At 33.5% G+C, this 24,098-nt stretch overlaps 1 protein-coding gene across 5 annotated transcripts in view; it reads left to right on the top strand.

Moving 5' to 3' along the window:
- Positions 1-22,400, top strand: part of LOC150108648 (single-stranded DNA-binding protein 3-like) — a 511,764-nt gene extending 489,364 nt beyond the window's left edge. For all 5 annotated transcript variants that reach the window (XM_090416121.1, XM_090416119.1, XM_090416120.1 and 2 more), the window contains one exon: positions 21,371-22,400. Coding sequence is in view for 1 of the 5 variants with exons in the window: in XM_090416120.1 (XP_090272246.1) it covers positions 21,371-21,406 (36 nt within the window). In the remaining 4 variants the exon portion in view is untranslated. The remainder of the gene's footprint in view (positions 1-21,370) is intronic.
- The last annotated feature ends 1,698 nt before the right edge of the window (positions 22,401-24,098 follow it).

Below are 24,098 nucleotides of genomic sequence, written 5' to 3'. Positions count from 1 at the left end.
TTGTTTCTTTGTGTGTGTGTACTCCAGATGATGATATGGAGGTTGAAATGTTGGATAATTATTTTAGTTTATTTTAAATTGAAGTAATTACTCTAACATGGTAGTTATTTCCATAATTTTACTACAATGAATGCTGAACACTGTGTAACTATGAACGAAAAGATTTGTAACCATAATGTTTAGAGATATGATGGACTGTAGGACCATCATATTTCCTACTTTTCCTATTTTTTTTCCTTTCGATTTGAGCACAGCAAAAAGCTTTATACATGACTGAGTGGACAGTAGTAGCTTTGGCTCCACCACAGATAGTGGTATTGCAGTTGGTCCCATGAGTGCAGCACTCAAGGAGTTTGAAATGGCAGATGTTATAGATGTATAGATGCAAATATGTAGTAGATGTTGACTGAATTCCTTACAGCAGATGAGTCCAAGGGAAATTCATATCCATCTGAAAAATGTAGTGACAATACTGTTGATTTTGAGAATAGTTGCATCGAGACAGACAGTGCCCAACCTCACCCCTGTTTGCACACAAGGAATGCAATTGCAACATTTAACTGGACTGATCTTCCCCATCCCAACCATATCCTGGATCTGGCACCTCTGAGGGATAGACTCCAAGGATGGCATTCTGCACATGAGGAAGAGCTGAAACAAGCTGTTCGTAGAGTTCTAGTGTTGGAGTAACTTATGAGTTTGGCATATAGTATCTCACTCAACAGTGTCAAAAGCGTATAGTGAATAATGAAGGCTCTGCTGAAAAATGACAAAATGCTTTAAAAGACATTATTAAATAAATTATATTTTCAGATAAGGGGGGGGATTGGGAGTAATAATACTTTCATACTGCTCCTTGTACAGTACAAGTTTTGAATGTATTTCTTTGGAATGAGAAAATTGCTTTTAAGTCATAAAAATTTCACAAACCTACAAAAACCACAAACCTCATCTTTTCTTTCAAGAATATTCAGACATGTTTTTCTTGTCAGTATCTTTAAAGAATAAATGTTAATTTGTAATTTTAAATAAGTAGATTTATTAGCCTTGCAAGTTGGTAGCATAAGGTCAGCTTCATTCCTAGTGAGCTCATGTATTCAGTAGTTATGTTTTGAATATAGTTCCTCGGGTCTAAGACTTGAATGGGACACTCATTACATGATTCAAGGGTAATTGTTGGAACATGGATATATTACAATTCATGTATACTAATACCAGACCAGAATCATTAGGAATAAGGCTAAGGAGTTATTGGCATTGGTTAGTCCTATTGGGCCAAAAATTACTGGCATTAGTTGAGTTGATTCACAGAGGATGATATAGGAATACAATGTAAGAAGTATTATATTTTCAGGGAGGATAGACAGAACAGGATGTGTTTTGCTGATAATAGCAGAAGAATTTGCAACTAACAAGGGTAGAAATTCAGCAGAAAGAGGACACAGAAGACTGCATTTGAGGCTAAGTGGCATGAAATAGAGACATACAAAATGAAATATATTGTAGAATGCTGCAGTAGGCTGGGGGAGGCGCAAAGGAAGATGATGACATACATCAGCAAATTAACTCAATGAGTGCAGAGCAAGTAATTCTTTTGAAGCACTTCAACAATGGGACATAGATTGAAAAGAGAAAAGATTGTATACATGCATGTGTATGTGTGGAATTTATGCAATTTTCAGGAAATAATAATTACCTCTAACAGCATTTGATGATAGAACTTGAGAATACTGTATAATTCTATGTTGCTAGTATTGGAGAATTTGTCCACAGCCAAGATAGCCACATTACTGCAGATTTGGGAAAGTGAACATGCAGTCTTGACTTGTGAGGTGACTATGTAGAATATTCAGTTTAGACAAGGTATATGTAGAACTACAAAATCAGTGATTACCACAAGCATAGGTAACAGCTTGGATCACTACCATACCATAAGAAACTGCACAGAAGGATTTAGAAGTGCATGGAAAACAGTCAAGGAGTGTGTGTGATGCAGTATCAAATTGAATTCCTAGTGGTCAGGAGGATAAATCACATGAGAGATTTAAAGAGATAAAATGCATGAATAGCATCATTAAGCAAAACCTGTAAGAAAAGATATAGAGGAAATATAAAGATTAAAGTGATCAGACTCAAGAGCAGTACAAAGCACAAGCAACAAGGAAATTAGTTAAGCAGGCCAAAGGAAGTTCCAAAATTTTTTTCCACTGCATGATGAGTGAAAAGGAAGAATGATTATTCAGTAAGGTATGTATTTTGGGAAGATCCATTAGCTCTCTAGATGAAAAGGAGAAGGTGGGTGAGCTAGAAGTATTAAAGTTTGTTACACTGAACTTAATTTGAAGACAGCAGTTGGATTGAATCTGAGTCTCAGCAGTGTTCAACCTGAGTCTCATAATGAGTGGAAGGAGAATAAAATAATTCCATTATACAAGGATTAAGGTAGAACTAATGCAACAAATTACAGACCAATCAGTATCTCTGATGTAGTCATCATGTTTTGAAGAAGCTGATGAGGAATCACATCCAGTGGTGTGCAAACAGCACTAGGATCCACTATAAATGAGAACATGGGTTTGTTAAAAGGTATTGCTTTAGCAACCTGCTAATCTTCTATAACAGAATGACAACAGAATTAGATAAGTGGAATATATCATGATACTTCTTGATCTTGTGAAGGCATGTGACAGGATATTATATTGGAAGTCGTTATATAAAATAAAAGGAACAGGTATGCAAAACAAACTTGTGGCATGGAGAGGAGAGTGGCTAACTGACAGTAGGTGCTATCTAAGAGGAGGATGACCAGTGGTGTAGCACATGGTTCTATACTTGGACAGTTATTTAACTTGTATATTAATGATATTGGAAAGAGTCTGGAGTGTGATATCCAGTTATTTGGTGACAATGCTAAGTTGGGGCAAGTAATAAGGAACAGGAAAGGACAGTGTTATTAATGTTAAGGTTTAATGAAATGAAACAGCACAATGAACTATTAAACCAGGTTTAATGGATAGGACTTTAGGCTTTAGTCTGATATCTTCTACTTATTTTATAGTTTGTGTTATTAAAATTCTTATATTGTATATCAGAGGTCTCTGTGACAAAGATGAAATATTGGAACCATTAAACCTGTGTTTAATTCATTCATTATGCCGTTTTTATTCCATTAAAACTTAACTTGAATTACACAGTTGTATGGATAAATATTAATGAGTGTCTGTCCATTTAATGTTACTAAATGTAAGATTGTGCATTATGGATGGAGCATTTCAGAGTATCATATTGGAAATCTGCTGAAAGTATTTAGTGAAACTGGAGACTTGGATGTATTATAATGTACAGCGAGTTAAAGTTTAGTGGCTAAATTGATAAGGTGGTCAAGTTATCACATAATTGCACTATAAGAAGAAGCTATTCTTCCACTTGACAAGTTTTTGATGAGATCATACTGGACTGCTATGCACATATATGGTTCACCTGAGTTTCAACGAGGGAGATGGAAACAACCAAGAAGATTCAGAGACAGGTGATCAAGATGTTAAGTAGCTGACCTATGGAATTGTACATACGAGTACGAGGACGAATTGAAGGAATGTAGTCATCAAAGTTTGAGAACGAGATGGATGAGAGGAGATATGATAGAGACATACAAATTAGTAAAGGAAACTTAAAAGTGAGATTTTGCAGCATGTACCTACAGCATCTTGCTTATATGTATATAGTACAGGCAGAACTTTGGTTCATCCTAAATTGGCTAAGGGTATGGTTAGGTTCATGTATGATGTCCGGATTCTTTTCATGGCAGATAGTAAGTGCATATGAATGGCTGCTGTTAGATGTTATGAGTGCATCTTCAGTGAGTTTGTTCAAGAAGAGATATGGAGATTTAAGTATGATTGACAAAAATGGTCCTCCCTCTAGTCTTTGAACTCCTTAGAGGAACATACATAATGATTAATTAGTACTGTATTATTATCATAGGATAACTTTAATGAATGCTGTTGTTGTAAAAATGACAGAAGCAGAGGGAATTGTATTACATATTGCACTAACAGAAACTCACGTGAGAATAAAACTGACAACACTTATGATATTGCAAAATCTCAACATGAATTTTGCCATGGAATATTATTGGCTCTTATGATATTGAAAGGTTCAAAATTTGGCATTGCCTCTGGACTGTTTAATGTAAATCTAAATCTCGGCATGTTCCTAAAATTACCATTACACAAAGGAAGTTTCAAGACACTGGTAGCAAATTATAGACTAATCAGTATCTTAAGAGTCAATGCCGGCTCTAGATAACCTGGTGCCCCGATGCAAATTGAAGTTTGAGCACCCTTTACTTTTTTTTTAAAGTAGTTAAAATTTAAAGGTTAAAAACTCAAAACACATATATTTTTATGTAAAGTCATGTACTTTGAAAAATATATATATCAGCAACACAACACAACAGAAATTGAAAACATACAAAAATGCAGACTAGAATTACAGATACATAAGTTGCCGATTGCTTGCTTTGAGCTATTATAACTAGAGCTGTACAAACCAGAAAAATTGCACAATGATAAGCATAATTTAATTTTTAATGAAAAAAGAAATGTATGGAAGAATTAAATTATTTAAAAGTTTACTTTTCTTGATTTTATGGAAGCAAATCATCCAAAATTCCATTGTTTATAATTTCTAGATAGCACCTTCTATTTCAAACATTGATGGTCCATCCAGTCTTTCCTGTGAAATACTAGATCTTAGATATATTTTAATTAGCTTCAGTCTTGAAAATGATCATTCATCAATTGCTACTGAAAATTCGAACCAAAATTGTTAAATTAATGAAGATGCTATCTAAATTATTTGCAATATTTTCTGTGGGTCTAAGTTGTCACTATCCTGTATGGTGTCCTTTAGAATTTGTATTTCATTATATAATTCAGTGGCACAAATATCCTTTTCTTCACCATCAGTCAGCGCAACTTGTAAATCATCACAGTGTTTTCTTAAAGTGTCCTCATCCATATTAGAAATTTCCTTGAAACTGAATAAAAACTGAAATATGTTAAAGTGACTTGTCAAGGGATCAAACCTTTCAGCCAAAGAATTAATAATAGTGTCCACAATTGGAAGAAAAAAAATCTAACTTTAGAGTAGATTGCGGATCAACTGGCCCTTAGTCTGAACATTTTTAACAGAACAATCTTTTCTTACATTTGCATAATGTACTGCTTTTGAACTCAAGGGAAATTTTTAAATCTAATGTTAACTCTTTTGCCGATTGAAGTAGAGCATTAAAATTTTCATCTGATCTAAATTCTTCAGTAAAGTTGATTACATTATTTAGGGTGTTTATACATTCACTGAAATTTGTGTTTGAATTCTGAAGCGTTTTGCTCACTACATTGCTCCTGCATAAAATTCATACCAGATTATAAGTGAACACAAAAATCGATAACCTTTAATTTTCAAAGGTAATGTTTTTGCTTCATATTTTGTGCTATTGTCGTCAATTTAAGTTACTTACTGTATTCAAGTTGAAGTGATACTTGCGTATAAGTGGCTAAATACATCTTCCATGTTGTCTTCTACACTTAATTCACCCACTTTTTCACTTAGATTTTCAGCTTTATTATGTGTGGCCATCATTCCAATATTACTTAGTGTTGATGCTGGTAAATGATAGTCTTTACAGCACGTGTTATGCCTGAGGCCATACTTGACTGACAAAATAGCTGTCAGCATTGCCAATTCCATCTTCTTTCTTAATTTAGTTTTAACTACATTCATGGAACTAAAAATTCGTTCAATTTCCGAATTAGAATTTGGGAGTATTAATAAATTTATTGCACACTGAGCAATTTCTTTAAATGGATTCATTCCAGATGCATCTTTATATTCTCGTACTTCAGTCCAGAATAGCTCAGTGTTTTCTATATTTGTTCATTTATTTAAGAGGATAGTATTGTACTGGTATTCAACAGCAGCAACATCTTTTTCTGTTTTCAGCATTATTTCTAAGATGGGAGTAGCAGGTTCTTTTATATGTTTTAGGATATTGTCAACAGAAAAAGAAGACATCGTTCTTAAAATATTCAAGTTTTCAGGCAACCTTTGCTTAAGCTGTTTGAAGAGACCAAGAAGAAACTGTATTGCTCTACTTCTAAGATTTCACTCATCATTTTGCATTATTTTCTTTTGTAACATCAACTCTGAAATTTTTCTTTCAAATCTGTAACCAAGATTTGGACTGAGATCCAAATAGCCATCAATCTCTGACTCTAGAGGGTCGACTGTGGATGATGGTAGCACTAACATGTTAGCAATAGAGTGAATCAAATGAGAAAGGTCTTCAAACAATCTCATCTTATCCACACTGTTAGATGCAAAAAGTTTGTTAACTTGCTGAACTTGAACTAGAACAGGATGCAAAAATAAAAGGTACAACAGATTCCTTTCATCTTTGTACATCTCCCACAAAATTTGAGCTTTGTAACATTTCTCAGTCACACTCACGACTTCGAAGTGAGTTTTTAATTCCAACCACTGGCTGAGAATTCTGTCTAGTGCAGGTTCAATGGACAGCTACCTTATTGCACAATTGCTTACAATTTTCAGAGGAGCATCATTTTCGTTGATAGTTTGATCCAGCTCTTTGTATGCTGCTTGTCTTGAAGAAGAATGTGAAAACCACTTTTACGTTTCAGCAACTAAAAATTCTAATTTTCTTGGGAGAGATTCTGCACAAATGTGAGACATAGCCAGTTGTAATGAATGGCATACACATCTAATTGAAATTAAGGAGGGAATATATGCCTTCAGTTGTTCATAAACGCCATTATTGACACCAACCATAATGCTGGCATTGTCTGTACCGATTGCAATGAGATATTCAATGTCCAGTTTCTTGGTCAAGAGCTCTTTTTTTCAGTGCAGCCACAATACCACTAGCGTCACACTTTTCTAGAACCACCATGCTCAGAAATGTATAATTTTGTTGAATTTCCTGCTATAATAAATGATGGCCATTCCTAAAATCTTATTCACTGTGATATCATTCGATTCGTCTATTAGCAAGCTGAAATTTTCATCTCCAATGTCCGCAATTAGATCTTCTTCAAAATGCCCACTTAGAATATTCTTTACAATTGCAGAGCATTTAGTTCGGTGCATTTTTACCTTTGGCATAATTTGACTGTCTGGGATGATATTTTTGCAAAGATCTACAAGATGATCGCAACTGTTGAATGATGAGTGACAACAAAGAAATAATGCTAACCTGCCTTCAAAGTTCGCGGTCTCATCAGACTTTTTCCCAAGCATATTTGTAATAGGAACAGCCTTATGTGGAACTGCAGCAAGATGTTTCTTAGTTTCGCTGACAATATTTAGCAGCTATATCACATCTGCAAAACTTACAGTGGCCTTTTGTGCATCACCAGGAACTTCACACAACCATTTACTAAACATTCCCATTTGCAACCACTCCCTCCTAAATTTTTGCTTGTAAGCTTTAGTTTTCTCTTTGCTCATTTTTGAAGAAGAGTATACAACTCTTTACTGCAACGAATTATGATCAGTCTTTGAAAACTTCCCACTCGTAATCATAACTACCAACCTGAACACTGTGCAAGGACTAACTTGTAGCAGTGCTATCAACTTTAAAACGACAAAATGGCAGACTGTTGGGCCACGTGACTGACTGACTTCATCATACATTTGAAACGTGTACGATGCTCGTACCAAACGTACAATACAATTCCTTATCAAATGCCAACATCTGGAAAACTTTTAAAACAATTTCTTTCTTTAACAGTAAGTTATAAAAACAACTAAAAAGAGGTGAAACTAGTTCTGAAGGAGCTAGATTTGGAGCTAGGTGCTAGATTAAAATTTTTGGAGCTAAGGAAGAAAAAAAAAGAGCTAGATCTAGCTCCAAAAGAGCTAAATTGGCAACACTAGTCTTGATACACTTTGGCAGAGGTTTTGACCCCTTTCTCACAGAAATGCAACTTGGATTCAACCCAGGATTCAGAGGGGGTGATGACCTCTCTGAATCCTGGGTGCTAAGGCATATGCCCGATCGCTTTGGCAGTTAAACAACTCATCATTGGTGACAATCTTCTCATCTGTGAAGAGGATATCTCTGCATCTGTTGTTTGCATACCACTGGAGAAGTGCCTTTGATTGTATTACCTGTGATTTTATCACGATTAAAACATTGCAAGAGAACTCGGTTAATTCCAACTTGTTGCAAAATTAAAGAAGTTTTTCATTCTTCTCAGACACAACACATTTATAGACATGCAAGTTTTTCATTATTAATTAATCAGATCCAAGAAGCAAAGAAATGGTTCTTTTTTTATCAGTTGTGATATTGATGCTATTACGGTTGAATTATCTAATATATTAACTACCGAAGAATTTGATACTGTTTACAAGATTTCTTCACACTCGGACAACAAAGTTTTTTTTTTTCCATTTAAACATCATATTCAGAAGTTTGAAAGTCTATTGAATAAGAAAAATTCATGTATTAATATATGGCCAGAATATTCAGCATAAAGATTTTTGCCGAAAACATTTACCCCATAAGACATTTTGCATTAATTTTTGTAAATAATCAAGGGATGATAAAAGATATTATAAAATCATTAAAAAGGCAATTAAGGTGAATGTCAGTGATACATAACATAATGAAATCATTTAAAAATTGTGCAAATTACAAGAGATGCTGCATAAATAATTACCTTTCTTGCTGTGGATCGTCAATTCAACAAATCCATCAGTAACATCACTCATTGAAAGAAATGCTAATGCTGTGAAGCATTTAATTTTCGTGTTGAATTCAACATCTGTTTGATAGTGTAACTTCAAACCAATAGCAACAATTTTGCGATTAAGATTTTGTGTCATATGAAACTATAACTGAAACAACAACTGTAACATATGTAACTATAACTATAACAACCTGTTATAGTTGTTGATGTAAATATATTATATGTTAGAAAAAGCATTGATAGTTGCTTTCTCTAAGTCAGCCATTAATGTTTCGGGATCTAATGATGGACGTAAGCCTTTTAAGGCACTAAATAATCTACTGTAAGTTAATTCTGATTTGCCAGGAAGCAAAGCAAAAAGCCACCATGGAATCCTTAGGGGTCTCATGTCTGGTTAAAGGAAGAGGGTCGGTCAGATGAGTGTCGATGCTCTGACCATAAAGAAAAAATGATTGTTATCTGATGCCTGTACGATCAACAGCTACAACATGCCAGCTTGGACGTCGCCCAGATCAACAAGGTCTGCCATACCAATCAAGCGATTCCATATCATACTCATTAGGTGGTATATGTTTCAATTCTTCAGTCAGTTTCCCAACGCTATCTAAATCTAGCTTCTTTTTTTTTTTTTTTTTTTTCATTTTAACTCACACTACAGTATCGTGTCCATCGCTGTACAATTTTATCTTTATTCATCAATACTTTCCCTTTTTCATCTTTAACTGTGGTCTGTTTTGGTTGCCACCTTTTATTAATGGTTCTAATCATTATGTACGCCTCCTTAGTTTTATTCTCTCCATAGTACTGTTCTATATTATTGCATTGGGCTTCTAACCATTTCATCATATCCATTCTGACTGCTTTACACTTTCTTCTATATTGCTCTGATGTATCCCTTCTTATCGTCAACATTCTTTTCTCCTATACTAACTTCAGTGTTGTCTGATCCATTTCTTCTTGATCTTCTCTTCTTCTGGTACTGTTTCTTCAACTGCATCTTCCATCACCTTCATTACTCCTTTCATTCTTAGATTTAAATTTTTTTTCTTTGTCCACACTTTTAAGTTTCTCCTCTAACACTGTTCTGTACCTTCTTCCTATTTCTGCTTCACTTATTCTTGCTGTATTTCTTTGTTTCTGATGATGGGGTTATATTTTCTTTTTAATTTCACCTTAATGTTTGCTATCACTAAACTATGATCCGGGTGTATATCTGCTCTTAAAAAGTTCGACACTGCTGTACTGATGTTATCCATCTTCTTTTAATCATCATCATATCAATCATGTTCTTGGCTTTCTCATCATTTGATCAACATCCACGAGATCTCGTGTTCCACAGCAAATTTTAACATTTTTGCACCTCATTCATTTCTTTCTCTGAAACCATATTTTCCCATAAATCTTTCCCAACCATCATTATCTATTCCGACTTTGTCATTCCAATCTCCTTTGATAACTAGTACATCTTGCTTTGGTTGTTTCTATTGTCTCTGTCAGATCTTTGTACAATAAGTCAATATCCTCATCTGTGCTGTCAGATGTGGTTGCATATATCTGGACTATTGATATATTAAATGGTTTTGCTTGAAATCTTGCTGTTTTGATTTGCTCATTGACTGGTTTGTAGCTTAACAGTGCCTCTCTACCTCTTTTGTTAAGAAGGAAGCCAACTGCTGCTTCTTGCTTGGTGTCATGCCCATATGACTTCGCATCCATTTATCTCTCCTGATGATGTTCATCGCATCTCTGCCAGTCCTAGTGTATCGCACCAATATCTCTTCATTTCCTCGCAAAGTAATTTTAGTTTTCCTGACATCCAAAGTGTCTGTACATTTTATGTTCCTATTGATAATAGTTCTGTTAGTTTCAGTAACCCACTTTTCAATCCAACCCCGATAGCTCGATTGGTATCGTGGATCTTGTTGATCCAGGCGACGTCCAAGCCGGCATGTCGTAGCTGTTGATCGTATAGGCATCAGATAACAATCGTGATTTTTCTTTACGGTCAGAGCATTGACACTCATCTAACTGACCCTCCTCCTTTATCCATGCTTGGGACTGGCATGAGACTGCTAAGGATTCCATGGCAGCTTTTTGCTTTGCTTCCTGGCAAATCAGAATTAACTTATAGCAGATTATTCAGTGCCTTAAAGGGTTACGTTCATCATTAGATCCCAAAATATTAATGGTTGCTTTCAGAAAGCAACTGTCAACGCTTTTTCTAACATGTTTACATCAACAAAATCTTTATCGCAAAAATGTCCGTTGGTTTGAAGTTGTACTATCACACAGATGCTGAATTCAACACGAAAATTAAATGCTTCACAGCAGCATTTCTCCCAATGAGCGATGTTACTTATGGATTTGTTGATTTGATGATCCACAGCAGACAATTATTTATGCAGCATCTCTTGTAATTTGCACAATTTTTAAATGATTTCATTATGTTATGTATCACTGACATTCACCTTAATAAAGATTTCCCTTTCTAATGATTTTATAATACCCTTTATCATCTGTTGATTATTTACAAAAATTAATGCAAAATGTCTTACGTAAATGTTTACAGCGAATTTCCCTAGAACCGTATTAATAACAAGTTTGACTCCTCAAAACCTGTCGTTAATATTTCAGGCCGTCTTTATCTAATGACGAAATATCAGTATTTTCTGAAGGATTAGACTATGCAGTAGCACTAAACACCATTGCAATCATGGACCATGTATAATTTAGATAAAGACCTTCGTAACTGTTCATATAATTTAGCAAACAAAATTAGATTTCAAGCAGCATATATTTTATTTAAATCAATACCTCCTGAATGTAATCTTTCTTAGATAGATTACCTCCTGAATGTAATCTATCTAAGAAAGAATTTCAAGCCATATCTTCTCTAAAACATAATAAAAACTTAATTATTATTAAAGCTGACAAAGGTCGAGCAATTGTAATTCATAAGAATAATTATTTTAGAAACCTTAGTCTTCTACTTCAAGATCAATCTACGTACAGAAGCATTGATAGATGCCCTACACAATCACAAATCAATAAATTTAATAGACTCTTAAATGAAGTTTATTCTTGGAATGAAGAAACAGTAAAGAGGCTAAAAGTTCATCATGCTTTTGCTCCAAGACTGTATGGCCTACCTAAATTGTATAAAGAAGATGTGCTGTTAAGAACTGTTGTGAACTGCATAGGATGTCCAAATGTATAAAATTTCAAATATTTATCCAATCTTCTTTCTAAAATTACTGGAAATTCTGTTTCCTTCATAAAAAAAACAAAAATTTTAAGAATAAAATTTCAGGATTATCCTTACAACTCACAGATCTTCTAGTTTTAATGTAACCTCACTCTTTACAAATATGCCTCTGACAGATACGATTGATTTGCTTTACAAAGACTTACCTCCAGATATTGTAAAATTATTTGACTTAATAATTAATTCAGGATACTTTAGATTTCAGAACAAACTATATAAACAGATCAAGGCAATGGCTATGGGGTCTCCCTTTTCCCAACTCTAGCCAGTTACTTTATGGAACATTTCATACAACATATTCTGGATGTTTTTTCACCTAAACCATTGGTTTGGTATAGATACATTAATGTGTTTGCTGTATGGAAATCCTCTTTGTCTGATCTTTATGAATTTCTTAGAAAAATTAATTCAATTAACCCAAGAATTAAATTTATCCTAGAAGTAGAAGCTAACAATTGTCTTCTTTTCTGGACATTCTCATTCTACATCAATCAAATGGCAGTTTACAGTTCTCGATGTATAGAAAACTAACTCATACTAGTAAATGCATTGATTCTAACTCCCATCACCACCCTTGTCAAAAATATGGTGTATTCAAATCCTTAGTTGATAGAGCTCATAAAATTTGTTCTACAAATTCTCTTTTAAACAAAGCACTATTTATTATCAGAACTACCTTTAGTACAAATGGTTATAATACAAAAACTAACGAAAAAATAATCGGTAGTTATGGCCATCGTCCTAATCCCCTCAGGAAGAAATTACCAGAATTTGTATTCCATATATAAAGATACTTACTGAAAAAATAGCATAATTACTTCAACAGATTAATGTACAAGTTGTTTTCTGTCCAGTTCACAAATTTGATACATTCCTTATCTCACCAAAAGACAAAACTCCTCCTGTATCTTAACCTGGAGTTTATGGAATCTCCTGCTCTTGTGGCTTACATTATGGACAAACTGGTCGATCTGCACAAATTTGTCTGGATGAACATCAGGAATACATTTATCTTAACAAGCCAAACAATTCAGGTTTAGCAAACCACACTATCTACAAAACACAGAATTCAGTGGACAAAACCTGAACAAAAACGATTGCCTAAGACTGTCTCAATTTTGGGAAGTTATATTAACCAATACTCACCATCCATGTGTTCCATAATTGTAATCAAATTTTGTTTATAATTTAAAAATAATTAACTAAATCATTTTATTGTAATTTATTTTGAATATCTATTAATGCATATAGAGCTATTCTCTGGCAGCTGATATTGCACATAATATCACGTGCTTTCATTTAAATTGTTCTTTTTTTTTTTTAAGTTTTCCTATAACTGTATTGACAATTGCTATGAAAATTACATTAAAAATATTAAATGTGTTTCTGATATTAATATTTTATAATGAATTCTTCTGCTTACATCTCGATTTTCAGACGAATGTTATATGTATATACTAATGCCATAAGCATCAAGAATGAAGGTAGAATTATTTGCTGACAATGCTAAGTTGAAAAGAGAGAGGTGTATGTGGAAGGGGGGGGGGGGGACAATTAGCTATAGAATCCCCACAAGCTAACTTGAACAGGTGGGTTATGTGGATAAATGAGAATGACTACTAGTTCGGTGTTGCAGAAATGTAAGATTATTACTATTATTATTATTATGCGACACCTCCTGGGAGTCCAAAGACTCATTAAGGGGGAGTGTGCCAACAGCATCAAACGATTGATCCCCTTCCAACTACTAACCGCTCAAACTTGCTTAACTTTTTTCGTGCACCATTAGTAGCAGAGGCTCTACTAATCTTTGCTGGCTTGATTCAAGTAGTCCATGATGCTGGAAACTTGAGATTACTGGATGGTGAGCTAAAGTAAAGTCTGCATTGTTAAGGTGGTTAACTCATCACTTCAGCTAGCTCTCCTGTTAAAGAGAACACTGATTTATAAGAAAAAAGGAAGCTATTTTGCACTTTACTAGGCTTTGATAAGACCACATCTGTCTGGATGTTCACAGCTGTCCAGATGTGGACTGCTGTGTACATGTGGTCACCTGGGTATCAAGGAGATGGGAAGACAGTTGAAAAGATTCAGTTGTAATCAACCAGAATAATAACTGTTATATGGATTGCTCATGTGAGAACAAATAGGTGAAAAAATGTAGTCTTCAAAGTTTTGATGAATAGACAGAGAAGAGGAGATAGTTACACAAGTGAGATTTTGCAGTTTATGCTTGGTGGAGGTGAATCATAGTGTCATTTTTGGTTGCTGCCTAGGTTAGAAAGCATGACATCCACATGGTGTATGATGAGCATATGAATTGCACTATACTGCTAGATGCTGTGTGTCTTTGGCGAATGTGTTCATAAAACCATAAGTATTTATGTATGCGTATCTTAATGGTCCCCTGGATGAATCCTTGGTCTCCCTAGAGAAGCATTAATAATAATAATAATAAGTGCTGTTACAGATGAATATACTACATATCAACTCTGTCACATATGACCATTGCCAAATCATCTGGTACCTAATTAATACAATATTTCCATCAAAGTATTTGTCATTTGTCTTGCTATATGCCCTAAGATCTAATCAAAGTTGGAGAATGTATTTAGAGGAATAATAATGCCAATGACTATTCATTGTCATTAAATGTGTTTTTGTTATTTGATTAATTGGTAAACTGATTTACATTTTGTCAAAGGTCTAGTGCGGTGTCGGCAAACCCTTTTATGTGTGCGTGCCAAAAATTTACAAATAATATTTATCGAGTTGCTGACATGCCAGGCAGTTTTTAATACGGGAAAAATTAATAGAAAATTAACATAGAATTTCATAAAAATGAACTCATAATTTGACATACACATTGTCATATACAAATCAATATCAATTTATTCATTTATCAATATCAATTTATTAATGAGATTATTAATAAATTATTAGATGCCAAAGGCTTTATATCAGGTTCATATTTTGTCACTTTTAGTAATACACATGTCGAACTAGATTCATCAGTTAATATATTTCTCAAACCGTCTTTTATAAAATTCATTTCGGAAAATAATGACTCACAAGCATATTTAGAGGAGAAAATTAATAATATAGCCATCACTAGGTTTTTTAAACAACTCAAGGTTTCAGGAATGGCATTCCAAGTTCTCATTATTTCCCTCTTCTGCATGCTTTTTAATTGCCCCCAATAATTGGTCATTTTCAATTATTTCCAAGTCATTTCTTAAATCGACAAACTTTTGTTTCCATATAGAACTGGACTAAAAATCAATTAATTGCATTTCTATATCTTCCAAATTCAGCCACTCAAAAATCTCCAAATTGAGTTTATCTGCTGATGTAAAATGAATTTTGTTGTCTCTGCAAATTGCCTGAATTACGTAAATCTTGAAGGAAATTCGTTGATTATTGACTGAATAACTGTAGAAACCTCTTTTGTCAATTTAACTTAATCTGTTTTTTTCATGAGATTTTAGATCTGCAAAAAATTATTTTGTATTTGGAAAATATTTGAAGGTATTGGAAATAACGTCACGATTGAAAATTTGTAATTTAGCTTCGAATGCTTTGATTAAATCAAACATTGCAATAACTGTCTTGTTAACAACTTGCAGCTTAACATTTAATTCATTTAAACGTAAACACATCACTAAAAAACATTAATTTCTAAAGCCATTTGACGTTCATTAATTGATTATATTTTTCGGTGATTTTCTCATTATGTAAAAAAAGTCTGATTTCATCTAATCACTCAACAAATGTTCAAAGAACCTTCCCACAACTTAACCATCAGACGTTGTTGTACATAAGTAAACCATTGTACGCTGTGTTTACCTCACTTAATAATTCTATAAATTTTTGTTTATTTAAAGTGTGTGCTGATATAAAATTGACCAGTTTTGTTACAAGGCTCATAATATCTTCCAGTGGCTTCAAACTAGCCTTTGAGCATAAAACCTGCTGATGTATAATGTGATGAACACCCAGACCTGAATGTCCAGTACGTTCGGTAAATAAATTGACAAAACCATTTTCCTCTCCAGTCATACTGCGAGCACCATCAGTAATTACTGATACAATTTTGGAGAGATCTATATCTCTTTCAGCAAGTGCATTTACAACTGCGTTGCAAATATCTATTCCTTTTGTTGTTGTTGCTGATGATGTTAACTGATCAATTCTTCTTTGGTATTATTCCGAATGCAATAACAAATAAAAATTGCTAAACGAGCTGATCCAATTATGTCAGTATGCTCATCAAGACAAAGAGAAATTAAACCAGAAGATTTTATATCTATATTTGGCCATTTCCAAGATTCTATCTTTTCACTGTGTTTCTAGCCAAAGGCATATCTTTTATTCTTTGAATAATTTTTTCTTTGTTTTTAAAATCTTCAAAGAGAACAGGTGCTCATTTTAGCCATGCTTCTTTTATATATTCCCCATCACTAAAAGGTTTCCCCTTTTAGTGATGGGGAATATATAAAACAGCAGTTATATTTGAACGACTGCCAATAAATTTCATTAGGGTTGTTGACTGAATATTTCTATTTTTAATTGCCCGAGCAATAAATTCTTTCTGTTCATCCTTGCTTTTCTCAAGGAGCGATTTATGGTTTGTCTCATAATGCCATTTTACAGATGACATTCTGTACACAACTGTCCCAGAACATAAAACACATATTGCTTTATTGTCTTTGGTAATCATGCCATACTCTTCAGTCCACCAACTTTTGAACTCTCTGATTCTTGATTGGGATAATTTTCGTTTTTTATTTTCACCAGCTAAGTAGAACTGTAACAAAATAATTCAAAACTTAAATCAAATGCATTTTTTTATAGTTTCAAAAAATTAACATTTTATTATATACCTAAATTAAATTACCTTATAATTCACACTTACAGCAAAAAACAAAGCAGTGCACATACATAACAATAATACACTTGTTGCTGCTTATTTCTGCTTACTGGCAGATGTGCAGCACGAAATGCATAATGAACGCATGTGCAATTAGAGAAGGGAAGAGTCTGGGAATCCTAAGGATCAGTGCTTCTCAATTCTTTTTCTATAAGACGAGGGCCTGGTCCCAACAAACTTAATCGTAAATACCTTTCCCATTTTTAGAAAGTTCATACATTAAACTAACATAAGTATTAATAATTAATTATGGCATAATCATAAAGAGTATTAATACACTTATGTATATGGTGTGGCATGTTGACAATATAAAAGTACGTTTAAATTAATTATCAATCACTGGACTAATGAAATCTTGTAGCATATTGTAGTTTCCTCATACCAACATCATTAAATTAATTTGTGCTAATTTTCATTGACATTCCATTCTGATTACCAAAAATTTATATTATTCAGTGTAAAATTATTATTAAATTTATTTTAATGATGTTGGTTTGGAAAAAAAATGGTAGTGAGAAAAATATTTATGAATTGTAACTCACCATAGAAGTCAGCTGAGCAGGGTAAACAGCAGAAGGATGTCAACTTGTTGGCGAAATGCTTATCATATTTACTCAAATATGACTTGCCCTCATGCATAACTCGCACTCCTGATTTTACTTTACGATAAAAGACATTAAAAAGTTTTGCATATACCTTGCACACAAAAAATATTTAAACATGTTCACGTCGAGGCGATAGTAACTTGCTCCCCCACGGTTAACAACACACCCTCCCCAACAGCCATTATACTGCAGATGCAAGAAAAACAAGTAGTTTGATTGTATTCCTGAATAAGGTACAGAGGCTTTTGCAGTCTATGTAATATATTTCTCAACAAATAGTGCAATTAGAGACAGCTGGAATAAAAACGTTGCTAACTAATGAATCACGTGTCCCCTCTCACAGAAACTATGCTATATAGACTCAAGCAAAACCACTGGAAACACAGTAGCTAACAAAAAACTATTGTCCAATTTTTCAGTTACATGAAATAAGTTTGTTTTATTGCATTTGAAATTCTGGATGGCATTGTGACAGATCACAAAGGCTAACTTCAAATAAAATTCTACCATGAATTGAAACATGTCATATAATGTAGGTATGAGTTCGCCTGCCAGCTCAAATGCTAACAAGCAGCAATAAAATTCAACCAAGGGTTGCAACTTTATGTGAGTTGAGCCTGCTAGTAATGGAAGTTCCGTCGTGAATGTGTTAAAACTAAGAAATATATAGTGAATGTTCTTATGACAGTTTCAGATGTTATGGAATTCAATTGAAGAGCATTAGCATTTCAACTCAACAATTGTCGGTTGCCTTTGTCTTTGGGTTGCACAATCTTTTGTTAATATTGCACCAATCATATGCACGTATTCATAGCTGCTCTATCTCTACTGGCCTGCCATTACTTGTTTTGTGCTATGCTTTCACTTCTCATTAGTCATTCGTGAAGGATTGTTCATTATGTATCTCAAGTCTTGTAAATTACTAGTCATTTTTGCTTGGAATAATGAGAAAGAAGACGATGCTCTTTGGATTTCCGAAAATTTCCGCATATATCTCGCACCACAAATTTTTAGCTTTAATTATGGGGGGGGGAGGATTATATTCGAATAAATATGGTATGATCACATATGCCAAATATTTATATATGCAAAGTTTGTAATTTAATAAATAAAAATATATGAATCTCTCAATTCTAATCACTCAATTCAATTCAAAATAAATTCACTAAATATTTTGAATTTAAAAACGCATCAGTTATAAGTTATTGAAAAAGTTTTAGTTAGGCTAGTGAGACTTTTGTTGCTGTTTTCTGTCCATTAGCTTATTAATTCTGGGTTGAATTGAAGTGATAGCCAAATGGAGACAGTCAGAAAGTTGCAGGCGGTTCCTCTGTTTCGTTATAAGCACAGTCATGCTAGAAAATGCAGTTTCACAAAGATATGTGGTAGAAAAACCAAGAAAAAATCTCATGGATATTTCATGTAAATTTGGATATTCATTTTTCATTCTTATCCAGAATTTTTGAATTACTCATAGAATTAAAAGTATTTTCCAGTCCTTTGTCTGATGATAATTCAATAAGTTGAAGACTTTCTTCATGGGAAAGGACTGTCTCTTTGTGTTCAACAAAGGGGTTCACATATTTTGCCTCTGGGGATCCTCATGTTTGGGATAAAACTTTTCAAATGACAACAACATCTTCAAGTGGGCTGCAATAATATCTGAAACTGAATTCGGTGAATAGAAATCACCTGCTTCATAATATAATGTGAATACGACTGAAACATTTCATTATTTCTTTCTGCAATCATATTAAACCAGAGTTTGAGTTTCTTTTTGAATGATTCGATCTTGTTCCAAGCATTAAATTTTGTTGTATCTGGACCTTGAAGTTTTAAATTCAACTCGTTTATGTAAGAAAATGTATTGCTGAGATATGCCAGCCTGGCTACCCATTTTTTATCCTGGAAATAATGGGACAGGTCACTTTTCTTATCAATTAAAAACAGCTCAACTTCCTTTAGGAGTCCATATAACCTCTCAAGAACTTCACCGCAGGACAGCCAACGAACTTCCGAATGTTATAAGATTTCGATGTCTGAAAATTCCCGATCACTCATGAATACTTCCATGTTTAAAAATATGTGGCTTCATCATTGACATTTCCTACATAGATGTTATTTAGACATTCTAGATCTGAGCTTTTTGATACATTCATAAATATTATTCTCCTCAGAATATTTCCACTATAAAATATTTATTCATGAAAAATGCTTAGAAAACTGAAATGATAAATTTCAGGAGAACCTCTTGCGGCGCGGTATAATTGATGCCAAGGCCCAGCAGTTGAGAAACCCTGATCTACAATGAGTCAACTGATGCAAAGAAAAATTGTATTTGTTTACAGACCACTGTAGGAAGAAAGCCTGGTAGATATGACTGCCATGTTGCTCTTAATATCATATGTTTAGAAGCCACGTGTTTTGACAAAGTTGCAGCTGGTGACTTTTCATATGCTATAAATATTAAAGATAATAAACTTGAGTTAATTAATAAGCTTTTAAATAATGAAAAGTTTTGGTGATTAAACACAGTTGTTTTCTATCAGCTGAGTCATGTCATTATTCCCCTCAGCCATTGACTAGAGGTTCATAACATCAGTTGTAGTTTTTAGCTGCTGGGCCTTGTTCCTACAGTGGGCTATGTATTTGTTGGTTAGTTTCTTTCGTGTAAAACAAAATTTAACTTGTACATATTGTAATAATTAAAAAAAAAAAAGGTTGAATAATTTATAAGCGTATAAAAGGATGTCACCTGTAAATCATTGACATGCCAGCAGAATTCTCGGACGTGCCACCTCTGGCACATGTGCCATAGGTTTGCCATCTAGGGTCTAGTGTGTGTTATCATTATCACAAAGTCTTTATGGAGTCAGATTCATTGTGGCAGTGTATACTTTTTGAACACCACAAAACTACATTCTTACCACCATCGCAGGCAATGTGTTCCATGCACTTAACACTTTCCATGCAAAGCATAGAAAGTGTTAAGTGCATGGAACACATTCTCACTTTCTTCCTCATGGCCTCTTTCTTGCACAACTTTGACGCATAGCCTCCTTGGTCTTTTTCCCCTTATTCTATCCTTTGAAAAAATCTCCACTGTTCATCTGATAAATACTGTTCAACAGTTTGAATGTTTTAATCACATCATCCCCTTCAACTTTTATCTATCAAAAACTCCAGATTACATAACCTCAATTTATCCAATGTCCTGCTGTCATTTTTGTTAACTACTTTTGTCTCTTTAAGCTCCTTCATTGGCCTTCAAATACTAGTCGTGTCTGAGCAAAGCCTTATACGGCAGAACTATGACAGCCTTATATCTGCTGGTCAATGTTCCGAGTAGTATTGCAGCAGTCCTCTGGGTTGTCTTTACCACCATTGCAATGTGTTCTGACCACTTTCTCCCAAGATCCCTTGCTGTCTTCCCTTCCTCCAATACAGTTTCGGTACAATATACAGCCTCCCACTTGTGGATCCATAATTTAAAAGTTTACACTTAACTGTGTTAAACTAATTGCCACTCATTCTTCCACCTTTGCAGCTTATTCAAGTTATCATTATTTGGCATAAATGATCATCATCACTGTTAAACTCTAGTCGAATATAATGTAACAAATAATCATCTTTTCCATATACCCTCAAAGGATGTACAGAATATTTACTGACCACACCTACAGTAACATATAATTTAAATGGAAAATTCTTTTATTAATTTCAAGCATGTTTGAATATATTTTGAAATCCTATTGATTATTGGCCTAATTATTATTATTATTATTTTTTTAAGGACTTGAACAATTGCAGTTGCAGTGTCAGCAGATAAAGAGACAATGCAGGAGGGGAAACAGCAGATTTAAAGAAGGCATCTCAATAAAGCAAGAACACAAGCTTGAAAGTGATATCATGTGTTATAAAGCTCTGTATATAGTATGCTTATTGTGAGCAGTTTCGGTAATTTCATAAATAGGAACCCTTTACTCATCTGATCCATCACCTCTGTGAAAAATCATTCTTTGGAACATTTCGTTTCTTACAAGTGTTGTGAGCTTCATTTGTGGAAGGGGGGAAAGAACTAATCAAATTTTATAATCCATTTTATGTTCACTTCAAATGTCCACAAAAGTGAAGCCCATTCATATATATTCCTGAAGTTGGGTATCAAGTTCATACTGATTCCTAATATTAAATTTCTTTTGCATTCATATATCCTGGATCAGCCTGGATTGACCATAACTTCTCAGTTTTAATATTTTGTCTTCTCTATTTAACATAAGTGTTATTTATTTTGTGTTCATTGCTTCATATTTTTAAATATTTAGACAGTTTCTCGACTTTTCTTAAATCAAAATAATTTTGCATACTAAATATTGAAAAGGAAGAAGAAGAAGAATTTAATTTGTAATAAGTATTTTTTTAGATATATATTACTTATGTCTTTTAATTATAGTTTATAGCATTAAACAGTAAATTAACAAAAATTGTAGGTGCTCTCCTGAAGACATGAAATATTGAGTTCTTAAATGCTATATCTGCAGCCACAGTTGATGTAATCACTATAGTATTGGAATAGCTAATTAAAAGTAATTTTTATGAATAACTGTAAGACAAATCATCCTTTATATTTTTTTAAATGAACCCGGTTGAGTAAAAAAAAAGTCTCAGTATTCAGAAAATATATATTTCATTAGCTTTACTTAATAGCAAAGCTTTTGACATGTAAAAAGATAAACGATGAATCAGTCTTTATGTGTATAATATGCAATTGTTATTTAGTTAGTAGGTGATGGTATTTATAAAGTACTTAACAAGAAAGATTGTGTTACGTTTTCTCAGCCAAAGTTGAGGAAAGCAATTAAAAAAAAAATACTTAAATGACTGTTGTGCTAATTTTTTAAACATCTTTTCATTGTCCAGGATTACAATTCAGGTACACATTTTACGTATTTATCTGGCCTGAGTTTGTCTTTAAATAAGCACATGTGGAATAGAAATCCTTTTTTTTTTTTTTTTAATGTTATCCAACAGAAAGAGGTAAAGGTATGGTATTTAACCACTCTTCAGAATTTTGTAGGACTGCAGAAGCTACCTGAATGTTTTTATTATGAGAAAATATCAACAGAATTATTTCACCATGAATTAGAATGTCTTTTGATTTATATTAAATAATCATCTTATCTCTCAACTAAATAGTATATAAAATGATCATTTTATGATATTAAATTAAGAATTTGTAATTAAATACCATTTCAAGTTCCTAACCAACATATATATATAAAGTGATACGTTATTATTATTATTATTATCACCATATCCAGAGGCTCGATGAAAGCCCATTCTAGCTCACACAGCCATTATACATCTCATTATATTCATTCACTATCAACATAATCTCTTCAGCAATGCATTTCACTCATTCACTTGCCATAAGGACAATCATCTCCTAACTTGCAGATCATATGTTTACTCAGATTCCAGGAACCACTCCTTGTTCTCTTTTCTCTTTCTGCTGTCACGAATGAAGGAGAAAAGAATCGTTTGCATCTATAATTATGCTCCTTTCAAAAATTTAATGTACTGTCATATAATGTCCTTCCTTCTTATTTATCTAATCTCTCTATCTCCCCCCCCCCCACTGCTTCCTGATCTTGAAAACACTCAGCTGAAATTTTTTTTATTATGCCAGTCCCACCTCATCAGACCTTCACTAAATAGGGGGGATGATCCCACACCAGTAAGTGAAAAGCATCTACTACCTGAAGACTGACTTAAAATCTGTGCACCATAGTATTCAAATGGTCAGAACAAAGATATGATGACAATTATAAAGAGATGCTACATTGCAGGATTAAATAATAATAATGTTTTGCTCTTTACTAACTGCTCCATCAGGAAGATAAATGCACTAGCGAACATACAAAAAATCTGAACAGCTGTAGGTTTGAAAAATATAATATTGATAATACATAGATTAGTCAAATACTTTATTTGACTTATGAAGCATGAAATGTTCATTGTTGCACAGATTACTTTATTTATTTAATTACTTCCTGATTAAATGGCTGTTAACATAATGGAGATCTGATATGTTGCATGAACATATAAGAGATTTCCAAATCTAATGAAAGATGGATGGCATCTCTGATTCCTGTTTGAGGTGCCATGTGATCATATCACTTCTGAGCATTCTTTAAATGTCCTTGAAAAGAAATTGTCTTTCAGATAAGGAATCGAGGCAGAGGACTAATCCGTTTCATGATGTTCAGAGAAAATGTGTGCAGTGTGGCCACCATTTTTATACTCAGAACATCATGAAATGGATTGATCCTTTGCCTTAATGCCTTATCTAGGATACAGTATCTTTTCAAGGGTGTTTAAACAATTCTCAGAAGTAATCTGATTGCATAGCACCCTAAATTGGAACTAGGATCTCGTTCTTTGATGTTTAGGAGTCTCTTAAGTTTATGTAACCTACCAGATCTCCATTATGCTAATAACCATGTAGAGTATTTGCACAT

Source organism: Typopeltis vanoorti, chromosome 3 (genome assembly GCF_054136105.1).
Source record: "Typopeltis vanoorti isolate ZY-2024b chromosome 3, IOZ_Tvanoo_1.0, whole genome shotgun sequence".
Taxonomy (NCBI): Eukaryota; Metazoa; Arthropoda; class Arachnida; order Uropygi; family Thelyphonidae; genus Typopeltis; species Typopeltis vanoorti.
The sequence above is the reverse complement of the archived record's forward strand: the minus strand, read 5'-3'. Positions and strand labels throughout refer to the sequence as shown.